Here is a 14,032-nt window from a genome sequence, read left to right as displayed (position 1 = left end):
TTTCTGCTTTTTACTTTTGCTCAATTGCTCATTCTTCTGCCCTCCCATTCTTTGCTGTTCCTGTTTCCTCTTCCTTCTTCCTCCCTATACATTTTTTCTCCCTGTTAATTTATAAATTCAACTGTAAAGTTCTGCTTATGGTGGTATATTCCTGAGTTATCTTTCATATTTTTTCAGAGAAAATAATAATTTTGCACTAAACTATATTTGTGCTTTGTGCGCGCGTGCATACATACAACCATGCTCCAAGAATCTACCTGCTTATATCTCCCCCACCGTAAACAGGATGGAAGTTTTAGTTCTAGGTTACTAATAAGTTTTTCTTTCAAGGATGATTTTTCTCTTTCAAGAATCCCTACTTAGCATTTATATTACAAAGTTCTAGCCATGCCGTTATTATCTATTTAATTTTAATAACACATATATTGCAAGATTCATTGCTCCCATTATTCCTCTTCTTTTTGTCTCTCCCTACCTTGGGATTTCTGTTCTGAATCAATTGTCACTTGATAGAGTATTTCCTCAAGTGTTTTCCTCAGATAAGTACATGGGCAGAATGTTTTCCAAATGTCTGTGCTTCTAAAACTTTATTTTGCCCTTACAAATGATTAACTTTCCTGGCAATTTTTGAGCCTCAGTATTTTCCCTCAGGATTCTCAGCATTTTAACTTGTAGTGTTGCTGATAAAAAGTTTGAAGCTAAATGATTCTTTTTCTGTTGCAAATAACCTGTTCCTTAAGTCTCCAAACTTGAACATTTGTCCTTATCCTTTGACTTCAGGAATTTTGCCATCGCTCTTCAGATGTCTCCTTACATTAATCCTGCTTGGGACTCAAAGAGCCATTTCTCCATTTTTTTTCTTTTCCCGCCTCCAGACTCCTATTATTTTTATGTCCTGACTTGTGGATCTGCCTTCTGAATTTACTTGGCATCTCTGGGTAACTGTGCTCTGAACCGTGAGGTATTTCTTGAGCTTCAAGATTTGACTCAAGAAATACCATAACCACAATTTGCAGCTGTTTAATTTTTTCAATCAAAAATCAAATTTGTTAAAAAAAATCAAATTTGTTGAGTTACAGAGGGTTTTTTTCTCTGGTTGGTTTTTGGATCACCTGTGCATGTCTCTAAAAGTCCTCTGCCTTTTCTTTATCCCTGGGTTATCTCTGATATTGGCCAATACAGCCAGAGAAAATAACAGTTATATTGTGTTTGGCTTGCTCTCTTGCCCATGGTGTACTGAGTTTCCCTGCTGATGGCTTATATTCCCTTAGCATCTGCACAGACTGAGGCGGTCAACAAGGTCTCTCCAACAGTGACAAACCAAGGGCCAAAGAAGTATTATTTTCTGCTCTTGAGGTCACACCAGGAACAGCCAGAAAATAATGGCTTCTTTCCTGAGGTAGAGGCTAGAAGCCCGTCTGCTGCCACACCCTCACAGAGGCAAGTTTCAGTCCCAACTGAAGCAATGGGCTGACCAGCTCACCTACACAGCATTCTTCCAGCCCTTGCCACAAATCAGGAAGGCCCTGTGAGAAACACATAAAACAGGCAGGCAGATATGGATGGCTTTTCTGTGAGGAGATTCACTGGATTCTGTTACTAACCTTTGAGGAACCACACCATGCGGTTTTGAGCCAAATAATGAGGATACATAAGCCCACATCTCTGCCCCTTATCTCTTGGTTCTTTCTGGTTTCCAATGAGATCCCCTAAGATGTCTTTGCCCCAGATAGCCTGGCCTAACACACCCCTCCAGGCCTTGCCAATGGGCCTGCGCAAGCTATTTTAACACACTGGAATCAGAATTCAAAAAGAGAAGGCAGGGATATGTACTTAAATATCATCTACTCAGAATCCTCCTTCTATACCTTAAAACAAACAGCCTTCCCACAAGCATTTGAGCTACAATAACATTTCTCTACTAATTTTTTCATAACTAAAAGCTAAAATGAACTGTAGTTAACTGTTTTGTTTGCACACATATTTGTAAAATAAGCAAAAGCACATCTGTGGGACTCTGTTCAGTTTACAAACAGTGCTAGGTACACCTATGGATGTTCAGACCTCTTAAGATCATTCTCAACAGGTTGGAAACCTACTGTTCTACATGACTGGTGGTCCCCAGACTAGCCTGCTCAGTTGTAGGCTAAAATACGTTGTGATTCTCCATGTATATCTGCTTGTGTAATTCCTCATGCCCTCCACTTACAAAGGTGGTCCTCTTCCATCTGATTAGTTCTACTCTTCCTCCCATGCAGGGTCAAACCATCTAAAGTAGGACCAGCCCAGAACCCTCTCTCCTTTAACTGCTCTCCTTTCTGTTTATAACACTTAGAGCATCATGGAATTATGTGTGCATTTGTTTTCTGTCTCTCCCACTAAACCATTAGTTCTGTGAGACAGTGTGGTTTGTTGTTTTTGTTTTGTTTTGTTTTCATGAATTTCAATGCATGTGCATTTGTAACTCTTGCTTAGAGTGTATCTAAGACTCATCTTCTGAGCGATGCCTTCTCCAACTGTCCAGCCCTTAGTGATCTTTCTGCAACCACGTTTGTGTCACCACCAACCATTCATTACCCAAGCTAGAAATCGTGTCTCCATGATTCATTCTTCAATTCCTACAACAACTATGAGGTTCTCTCTAATTCTTTAGGCATATGGCAAACGCCCAAAACAGTACCTGACACAGACAATCAGTAAATGTATGGAGTGAAGGAATGAAATAAAAATGAAAAATCACCTTATACTCCGGCCACTTTCACCCATGTTTTCTTTTTTGCTTCAATCTCTAGATATATTATTTTTAATCGGCAGAGTCTAAATTCACATCTATAGTTTGTCCTCCACTGAGTTCAGAGTCCTGCACACCAACTCAGAATCATCCTTAGATTCTATAGTCTGCCCTTTCCTTCAGGTCTAGCAACAATTTTTACATTCTGATTTCACAAGATTATCATGTCCTCATTTACCGACTGAGCCTTTAATCTCTATCATGCAGCTTGGTCTCTGGATACCGTCTAAGCCTCACCCCACTAACCCCACTCCTGAGGGAGAAACTTCAGGTTTCCTTGCAGTATCCTGAGCTCACACCCTGTGACAAGAGAATGTGCAGATTGACTGTGTATAATAACTATGTGATTAATGTTTCAGGGTTTCAAAACGTATGTTCTATGTGACTATATATAATGCCTGGAAATTATACGAACGCCATTTTAGAAACATAGTTTTACTTTTGGAAGCACCACAGTTTTATCAAAAAGTTCAACAACAGGTAGCTCTTTTGTAACATTTAGACCTTACATTTGTTTTTTATCTAAAAATGCTTTGGGATGCTATTTTGGAGCATTCTAATTACTATGATTAAAAACAGTTTGACTTTCTAAATCATTACTGCTCCTACATTTTATGACATTAGACAAAGAATGAGACAAATACCTTTGTTAAATAGAAGATACAACAAGCTATCATGTGCTGTACACTTTCAAAACTCGAAATATGTTTCTTCAAGTAGACAATATTGGGCAGTCCTTGCAAAACCACTATACACTTTATCAAGATCTAAAATATAGAAACACAATGATTTTCATGGTAAAATATCATCCTTACTCATCATAAATTTTATATTGAAACAATGTGAGTGTTATAGCTCGACATGGTGGCACAAGCCTATAATCTCAGCACTTGGGAAGGTAAAGCGGGAAGGACCACTGCGAGTTCAAGGCCAGCCTGAACTACATAGTGAAACCTTGTCTCAAAAAAGCAAAAATAAAAAAATCATCTGAGTCTTATGCCATAAAATTTTATTGCTATCAAAAATCATTTATAAACTGTTTATTTTATATAAAAGAATGTACATAAATAAAGTTGATATATTCAATTTTCAGATGAGTCATTTTAAGTAACTTAAAGACGAGTGAAGAGTACAGTATAAGAATAACCATAAGACAAAGCATATTTTGACAAGTGTCACAAATGATACAGGCTAAATATTGCCAGTGTACAAAAAGCTAAAGATCAACCTTGAATAACTATTCAGAGGATTATGTGGCATAGTAAATATGATACAGTGATTCCAGGTACTTGAAGTAATACTTTTGTTTAAAATTAAAACCAAACATTCATATCCCCCAAAATCAGATAATACTGATGTTTGCTTCCTATTCTCCTTGCTTTATATTATACAATCTTGAATCTGATCAAGAGCTAGATGATTAAATTTAACTTCCAGTACCGCTGCTCACTTCTGAGCAATATTACTATCAGAAAAGTAGTGCTGAGATTGCAGAGATCTACTCATCATTCAGATGATCCCAAGGGACATATTCATGTATGGATGTTAGTTTTTGAGGCACATTAATTTCTTCAAGCCACCATTCTGGCCACATTATTGTTGTTACAGGATGCAGGTGGGTACCGCTCATGCTTTTTCCATTCCTCCCCTCCATGGTCACCCTCTGCCACCATATCCAACACAGCTAACACCCTCCTTTTCTCAAAGTCCATTTAATCTCACAAATGAACATAGGAGGAAGACTGCTCTATTTTGCAAAATGGGATTTATATACACTTCTCTGAATTCTGCATTTCTCTTTCAACTCTGTCTTCTGAAAAGTTCCTCCAAAGCTATAGGAACAGCTCTAACTTACTGTCGCTAATAGCTGTATGCTATCCCTTGGTGTGGACCACCCAGAATTTAATCAACTCTTGCCTCACACTGCACTCTTTAATGGCTGGTGTCTTACAGTCTGGCACTACTGTTTCTTGTTTGCATTGCCAGCTTTTTTGCCACCATAAACCCCTTGCACATACTCAGGTGACAACTTTGAGTGGAGACTGAACCCCCAGCTTCACGAGTACTGAGGATAAGAGGGTAAGGCAGCAGGGGATTTAGCTCAGTGGCACTGCAACTGCCTCGCAAGTGCAAGGTTCGATCCCCAATACCAAAAAAAAAGAAGAAGAAGAAGAATGGATTAAATACAAAAATATGCATGTTGGAAAAAGAGGGTAAGGCACATCCTCTAGGATACAGTGTCCCTCCAAATCAATGCTATTATGTAGTTTGAGCATCTTTTCATATGTTTCTCTGCTACTTGGATTTGCTCTCCTAGCATCTACTTATTCATAGCCTATAACCATTTTTCTATTAGGTTACTGTCAATTGGCAAGATTTTTTTTTACCCTTCATCAGTTTTGGATTATTTTCCCCAAATCCATTAAGTTCTCCATAATCTTTGTTATGGTCCCTTTTGTCACACAAAGGTTTCTTGTTGTTTGTAGAAGTTTTGTCTCACTCCAAACCTTGCACTGCACAGGTCACCTCCTGGGATTTTGTTTCTCCTAAATGTGTCTTCTTTATCTTGCACACAAATATCATACAGAAATCAAACTCTACCTTCTTTCAGCTGAATAATCTGGTGTTGGTCACCACTTATTAAAAATGTCCATTCTTGGGCTGGGGATTTAGCTCAGTGGTTCTGCTGCCTGCCTTGCAAGCACAATGACCCGAGTTCAATCCCCAGTACCAAAAAAAAAAAAATTACAGTTAAAAATGTCCATTCTCCTCCTATTGAATGAGAACGACAACTCAACCAAGGATCTTGGAAAAGAACTTAGATAAGCCTTACATAAAAGCACACCCCTGGCCAACACCTTGACTTACCCTGGTAAGATATAAAACACAAGACCCAATTAAACTGCATCCAGTCTCCTGATCCATGGAAACTGTGAGATATACGTGGTTATTCTTTCAAACCTCTAAGTTTACAGGGATTTATTTAAAAGCATACACAGTAATGCCTCAGTTCACAAATTCTTCTGTTCAGCATTGGGCAAAATTTTGCTTCAGTTCACCAGCTCTGCCTCGGGTACCATTGAACCTTATGGGAAAATTTGATTTGGTTCACAACCAGAATTGTGGAATGAAGTTCATGATCTGGGGCACCACTGTGTAATAAATATAGTTCCTTCAGCCAGATCTCAGCAACCCTTTCTACAAATCCCAATCCCTCTACTATCAAGTATAGTATGCTAGGTTATTCTCATTCTCTATATTTTGCCCTGATGATGGCTTTAATGATATGCTTTAATAATATTTAACCGTGGACAGCAACAGGGCTGAATGTTTTCAAAGAAACACATCTTCTATTCCTATTTATATTTTCCAAGACATAAAATATATTAAAATGTTCTCCAGTTAATGTCTGAAATTTCATAACACTTACTCTTGACCTACTTTGTTCTTTACAAGAGATATACTGTTTTTCTTTCCTAAAATGAATCACTGAATTGCCTTTGTAAAAAAAAAAGACCTTTATGTGGGGGTGGAAGAAAACCTTACCTGTACAACAGGTACCAAAGCAATATTGTGATATATTATAGGAGCAAGAAGGCCATAGCATTGAGTCACAGCTTGAAGGGCATAACTGGAATCATTGAGGAAGGTGCTAAGTTCCAAGGCTACTAATACCCTCTCACATTCCATCAGTCTAGCAATCTGTAAAGAAACAGGCCTTGTTACTCGAACTGAACATCAGGCGCTTAACTCAATGAGTCTCTAAGGAGAAGAAAGGGTAGGAAATGTGATCTTTGTGGCTCACCAACAACATGGATGTTGGTATGAAGAAAATCGAAATTCACAAATGACTCAGCAATAATGTCATGTGTAAATAACACAATCTTAAAACCAAATCTGAATTTCTTGTAAAACAATACAAATAGCACTAATCATGCTAGTAAGATAAAATCTTGCCTATACACTATTTTAATGTTAGAAAACAAATCTAGTTTTCAAAAGCTTAAATTATAACAAAAAATATGGTAAGTTTTCAGTAAACCAAACTAATCTTCCATTATTTACTACTTAAATAGAAATGACAGTAAAATGTAAAGTTACGGTTTTCAGATTAAATGCAACTTTAAAAGGCATAAGAATCCTTTCTTCTCTTTTCCTTTACATGAGGAAAAAATTCATTATTTTTCTAAGTTCTTATACAACATTATGCACAGAGCAAACTGTACGTATGGTAATCAGAAATTTCTATACAACTGGTTTTTACTAGAGTAATAGTCTAGCATTCTGGAATTCACTGAAGAACTTTTAAATTGCCTCTATTTTCCGACTGGATATGATGAAAAAAGAAACTGAATGCAATGTAGAGGTGAGGTAGAATAGAATAAATGAAAATAGGCAAAAAGAAACAAGGAACTCAAAATTTTATCTCATTAACATAAAACTTTGGGTCAGAGCCTTGCTCCACTTTGCACATAGGCATGTTAATCACTCATGGAGTATCTATTTCACAAGGTTTATTTGCTCTAAATTTACCTAGTCTATTTCATTCTCCTTCAAGACTGAGGGCACCAAGATAAGAGTAAATAAAATAACTTTCAGAATTCCAGGGACATCTAATTGCCAGTTTGAACAGCATCCAGGTCCAGACTCCCCTGGAGCAACACCTACAATCACTTCGACTCTAGGGAGAGCAGAGCCTCACATAGCTCCCCAGAATGAGATCACCCCACTCAGCACAGTCATTTCATAGGAACCAAACTGCCCCTCCAGCCGTAAGGGTTCCTCCAGAGCTGCTAAACCCACAAGCACATAATGACCAACTGGAACCTGACCCACCTCAGTTAATCCGCAAGAGCTGGCCTCCAGCCTTTGTGAGGGGCCATTCCAACCCTCAGCACCAGAGGGAGCTCCCTCCAGCTGCTCAAGCTGGAGTCCTCCTCCTCTGCTGCCTTCTTTTCTAACTCTGCCTAATAAATCTGCCTATGCCTCCCACTGGGTCATGGGAATTCTTTTTTCTGTGATGAGAGTCAAGAACATATTTGGCAGGCAAGTTGAGGTTCTCATCTCTTCGTTGGGGGGACCTCCTCTGACCCTGTCTGGTGACAGGAGGAGCAGTGTGATGGTTGTTGAGTGTTTGGGGCTAGAGGACTGTGAACTTGTACTGAGAAAAGGTCATTTCTTTCCACTTTCATATCCCCAGAAACTTGCCTGGATTCATGTAACAATTAATTAATTAATCAATTAATGGAGGAACAGGAAAAGGCAACTGTGAAAAAAAAGTTAAAACTTCCACATCTATGGTAAGTATGCAAGGAAAGGGAAAGAATGAAGAGACAGAATGAAAAAATAATGTGGGGTTATTATTAAAAGAGTATTAGGCTGAGTGTGGGGTGCATGCCTGTAATCTCAGCACTTGGGAGGCTGAGGCAGGAGGATTGCCTCGAGTTCAAGGCCAGCCTGGGCTACATAGTGAGTTCAAGGCCAGCTTAACCATATAATGAGACCTTGTTTCAAAAAAGCCAAAAAAAAATAGTAAGAGTATAGAGAGCTGCAGAAGTACATAGAGTGAAGTTTATAATCACCCTGGGAATCCATCAATAGCAAATAGTTAAATTCCTGCCTCTGCACAGGAATGCAATACTGTAATTAAAAGCAGGTGGCAGATTGACCTATACAAGCATTGGAAATATGTCCAGGATATAAAAGTGTTGCTGCTGGCCATGGTGCCACACTCCTGAAGCAGCAAGTTGGCAAGTTCGAAGTCAGCCTGAACTATACAGCACAACCATCTCAAAACAAAGACAAATGTTAAAAAGGCAACTTGCAGAACAGCAAGTAGATCAAGGTGCAGACTTTTGAAAATTAGAGAAATTGTGTGAAAATGAAATCATAGTGTTCTTACAGGTTCTAGAATTACCATGCATTTCACTTTAATCATTACATGGTCTTGAATTCTGAAATATATACTATTCTTGTACACAAGGAAAAAGATAAATTTAAAAAAGAGAAAAAGAAAACATGAACTCGGGCATGGGAAGCCTACCAAAAATATCAAATAAAACAACATATTCATGCAATGGCCTCTCAGCCTCTTCACGAGACAGGATACAAAATCCCAAAGAACATAACCTTGAAAGAACGAGAAGCAAATATAGTGAAACCGACATGTTTTTAGTCACTTTGTTACACTTACTTGCTGAGCGGGGAAAATTTCATTGCCTTTAATATTATCACAGAAAAGATTTTCTTCTGTAATTTTAATGTCACTTGTTACAAAGATATTTCTTAGAAAAAGGTATAAGAGGATTGAAGAAGTCTCTGCCAAAATATCTGAATGTAATCTGCAAAAGAAGTAAATGATATTATAGGTAGAATGTAAGACTTACTTGGTCTGTGAATCCAGCTTTTTAGATTCAGCTCTCTCGGTATTTACAACAGCAACAAAAATGTATGAAATAACTATTCTTATACAGCTGTTTAAATTGAAATTTAAGATTATCCTTAACAAGTCCACAACTAAGAAAGTTAAGCTGCTGAAATATTACAAATACAAAAAATAGCTAGTGTGAAAGATTTCTGTTCTTATACATACAGCTATTTTCAATCAATCAACAAAATCACTGTAGGACTGAAAAACAAGTCCAATATTTCAGTCATGAACTTTCTGAAAATCAGGGTCATTTTACAGCAAACTCAGCTATGATTAAAGAAACAAAGACTTAATAACTCTTGGATTATTTCTAATTATCTTTTCTAAGATGCTATAACTCATACTGAAATTTCTTCTTGTCCTTCCAGGTGACCTCCAGCACCTTGACTCATGCAATTAGTCCAATCTACTACTTCCGGCTCCATTTCCTTCCCTATCCTGCTCAGTCTTTCCAAAAGTAACCTTTCTAGCACTTTAAGTTCTGTTTCCTATTTATTTCATGCAATGATCAATTTGCCTGACCTTGCAGAGATGTCACTGTCTTATTTTTCTATCCCCGCCACAATAATCACTTATTCACTTTTTCATTCATTCTTTCATTCAAATTAGCATTTGCTGAATGCCTACTGTGTGCAAGGCATCATTCTAGGCCCTAGAATATAAAGATGAATCAATGGAGCCCTTAGCCACTAAGGTGCTCAGCTTCCCTGCAAATTCGTGTTTATGATATCAGCTGGATCATTAGTGTTTCTGAATAACACATCTATTTCCCCCATGTCTTTTTGTTCAAATGCTGATAGAAAATATTCTAACCCCCCTCCCAACCACCGGTCTCTACCCTGCATGTTCTGATACCCTCCTAGCTCTACCATCATAGTATCTTAATCTTCTGAATTTTCTTATATATTTAGTCCCTCCCTCTCCACTGGCTCCCTACCCTTCATTCTCCAAAATTCTTCTCCTAATCTGTCTTCTCTTTCAAGCTTCTGTTGCTTCCCTCCTCTCTTTACCACCTAGCTTCCCGTGACTTGTCTTTGCTTGTTCTCATTCTCCATTTTCATTTATTCCTTAGCCAACTGCAAAATGATTTCAGGTCCCTCTCCTCATAGAAACAGCTCATTTGAATTTACCAAGGCCTCCTGAGTGCTAACTTTAAATTCCTTGGCAATACGTTTTCCTGGATTTTTATTTCTTGGGCAGCTCCTTTTTGATATCCTTCCTTGGTTCCATCTCTTGCTTCAGCCCCTTAAATGTAAGCAGTGCTCAGGGTTTGTCCCAGACTTTTATCTTTTCTGCTAAACAGTCATTCCCTGAGAAACAGTGCTCCTTTTCAAGGTTTTAATGATGACCTCATGGACTATTTCCAAATCCCTACCTCTAGCCTAGACTCCCTCTTGAATGTCAGCACTATCTAAATGCATCCACCGGTATCACCTATCCACAAAGGCATCCAAAGTCAAAATATACTCACAATCAAATTCATTATCTTCCTCCAAATACAGGTGCCACCTCTCTTGTCCCCTTAGTAAATGTCACAGGCTTACCAGTCCATCAACAATAGGAATCCCAGTCACTTTTACTTCTTGCTCTCTTAACCCACCAGTGATATAAAATCCAAGTCCTATTTCTCCCACTTTTAAAATGCCACTCAGGTCCTTCCCCACAGAACCCAGCATTCTTGCATGTGGTAAACACTAACTCTGTAATTGCTTAATCAAAATGGAATGAAACATGTAATGCAAATATGCATTATCAATACCTTGCTTCAACCATCATTTGTATTTTTAAGCTCATTATCTTTGAGAAGCGACCGGTTTAGTCTTCTTATTAAGGAAATTTCAGGCATTAACAAATGAGGGAGATTCTTGCTTTGAATTTTTTGTTGCATCAGCCTGAAATTATACTAATGGTCATTTTGGAGACTGCTTTTAAACTTTGTTCCTTTAAAGAAAAACATCAGTAAGGTCAAAAGACAGCCTGAAGCTTCACACGGCTTCCTCCAGCCTATTTGTAGTTGCTGATGGTTTAATCCTGGGAGTCTCTAAAGCAAAGGAAAAGCCTTTGTACTGTAACCCTAACAACCACCCATTCAACATTACCCGACCTTCGTCTCAATCTGACCTTGCTCTGTTATAAAAGTCTCCAGAGAATATTTGTATTATCTACCATAGCTGATCCCATTTTGGTTCCTATTTGGTATTTTTAGTCCATAACCTTCATGTACATCCCTTCACTGTTTTCTATGACTCTAGCAAGGCCTCAAGAGAGAGGAATGTATACACTCCTATTATAATTCTGATAGAAATAGGTTTACAAGGGCTACCTTATCATGAAATTAAAAATTTTAAATTCTCATCTTCACCGACCTAACATCTACATTTTTAGTAATGTACATTAATGGATATCTTAAAATAATACATCTGATTACCTTCTCTGTGTAATCATCATCACATTACTTAAACAAACATAGGATTGTTCATCCTGAGATGGAGAAGCAACAAAATAATCCCAAACTGGTGAGAAAACATTCTTAGCCAACTCATAGTGGCCAATCTGATAGGCAACCTGCAACAAAAATAATATGATCTCATGCGAAATTTGTATTTGGGAAATTCATATTTTAGTCAAGCATCCTGATAGGGCCCTATCACATGCAAATTTCATAATACTTACTCACATTTGCTACTCTGCTCGACAGAGCTACAATGAGGGAACAACAGCCACCAGCAAGGGAGACAGACACATTTCAAAATCCCTTTTATTTCTAAATTGCATGGAAATTTGAAACTCTGTAAGGATGTTTCAAATCCTCATAAGCAAAACAAAGATCACATCTGAGCCAAATTAATTTCATTTTCATCTATCCCAGCAGTACACTCCATTTATTATAGATACTGTTATAATGAACAATCTGTTCCAAGAGAAACAATCAGATTTCCCAAACTCAATATGTGAGATATACTTCTTTCTTTTCCTGTTTTGACTCACACTCTCAGAGCTTTTGTGCAAGAGTTCACCACTGAAAAGAGTAAAGAATAAAGCAGAAATGCTTTCTAAGAAGTCATGACCTTTCAAGTTCAACAAATTCAATGTTAGGCAAAATAAATTATTCCACTGATGACAATTAGAAGCTCAGGAGAAAAAAAGTCATCAGCTTACCTATTCCTTTTGGTAAAATATACTTATTTAAATATAATTCCAAAGATTATTCTATTTAAATACACATATAACAGTATGAAATGTAACTAAATGGGTTACGTGCTGCTTCAAATCCTTTATGGAAACAGGTAAAGAAGAGTGTATAAATAAATTAACTGAATTAAGCATGTAAATGACATGTTACTGGAATATTTTTCCACTCAAAGGCCAGAATTTTTCTAATCTACCAAACAGTTATTAATAATCAACCAACCAGTAAGCTTTTACGAAGTTTCTATTCTGTGCTAAGCACTAGAGGGGTAGCTTCTTCAAAGATTAGGAATAGGTTCATACTCCATTTAACTGGAATCAAGGTAAAGCCACAAACCACATGAAACCTTGGAAAAGATACAAAGAATAACATAATCATTGTGAAGGCTTTAGAAAAGGAGAATGAAGCCTTCAAGGGAGACACAGAGCTGAGTAACACAGGTTAGACAGAAGCTGAGAGGTAGGAGAGACTGCAGAAATGGGTCTGAATTTGAAGAAAAATGGGCAATATGGTGGGGAGATTGAAGTAGGTCATGATTTCTGTCTGTGGGCCACGAGAGTCAGGCAGAACATGCTCACATGCCAAGCACCAGACTAAGCGCTTTACATGCATTGTTATACTGACTCATTACAGCTGTGTGATGCGAACTCTATCACTCTCCTTCTGTTGCAGATGAGAAAACTGGAGGCAATGAGAAGTTGAGTTTTTATACACAACCTGATAGAGTCCTATCAAGTGAAAATTTCATATATAGTAAAAGTAATAGAGCCAACTCTTAGACTGGTGAATAATGGGTTTCTCTAGATTGCATCTGTCACATAAGAGTTGAACTAGGCTGTCACGCCATGGAATTCTAAGATTTACCATGAAAAAATAACAGATGATGTGTAAGAAGACTGATGAATCTGGAATTGACTCTTCTTCCATCTTAAAATACTGTATATCCTTCCAAAACTAATGTTATTGATTCAGTTAATGGATGTTGCAAAACAAGAAAAGATGTCATGATGAACACTAAGGCTTATAAACTCGAGAGGCCTTGTGGGTTTTTAACAGAGGAATGCCATGACATGAGCATGTTCACAGATGGCTGGTAGTGTTGCGCAAAATAAATTTTAAGAGGGAGAGTGAAATTAAAATGAGAACAAAGTATAAAAGACTAATGAAATAATTAAGAACAAGAAATACCTCCACCTCCTTCATATGGGACTTTCACTTGGCTTCCAGAACTCAAGGTTCTCTTTTTACTTCAAAGACCACATTCCTTTTTGGTTGCTTTTGCTAGTTTCTCCTCTCTTTCTCACTTTCTTGATATTGATATGTGTTGGGGTTCATTCAGTCTTTGACTCTCTCCTTTTTTGTCTACACTCATTTCCTTAGTGATACCACTCAGTCCCATAGTTTTAATAAATCTTTCTCCTTCTCAAACTTCTCTCCCAAACTCCAGATTCATACATCTTACCTCATTATCCTACCCAGCCTGCTCTAGATTGAACTTCTGATGGCCTCTTCCCCAAATCTACACCATCCACAGCCTTCCCCAATTCAATGTCAATTCTATCCTTTCAAATGGTCAGCGAATCCCTTAGACTCATCTTTCACCTTTCACTTTGTATTTTTT

General features: G+C 37.7%; 1 protein-coding gene across 15 annotated transcripts in view; it reads right to left on the bottom strand.

Annotated features, from left to right (window-relative positions):
* Positions 1 to 14,032, bottom strand: part of Cfap54 (cilia and flagella associated protein 54) — a 338,714-nt gene that overhangs the window by 203,911 nt on the left and 120,771 nt on the right. For all 15 annotated transcript variants that reach the window (XM_087192632.1, XM_087192626.1, XM_087192630.1 and 12 more), the window contains 4 exons: positions 11,650 to 11,786; positions 8,985 to 9,132; positions 6,338 to 6,493; positions 3,436 to 3,558 (listed from right to left, as the gene is read on the bottom strand). In XM_087192632.1, the coding sequence (XP_087048758.1) occupies positions 3,436 to 3,558; positions 6,338 to 6,493; positions 8,985 to 9,132; positions 11,650 to 11,786 (564 nt within the window). The remainder of the gene's footprint in view (positions 1 to 3,435; positions 3,559 to 6,337; positions 6,494 to 8,984; positions 9,133 to 11,649; positions 11,787 to 14,032) is intronic.

The sequence above is a fragment of the Heterocephalus glaber genome, unplaced genomic scaffold (assembly GCF_053883595.1).
Source record: "Heterocephalus glaber isolate CG9 unplaced genomic scaffold, H.glaber_assembly_v1.0 deba00001572, whole genome shotgun sequence".
NCBI classification, from domain to species: Eukaryota; Metazoa; Chordata; class Mammalia; order Rodentia; family Bathyergidae; genus Heterocephalus; species Heterocephalus glaber.
The sequence above is the reverse complement of the archived record's forward strand: the minus strand, read 5'-3'. Positions and strand labels throughout refer to the sequence as shown.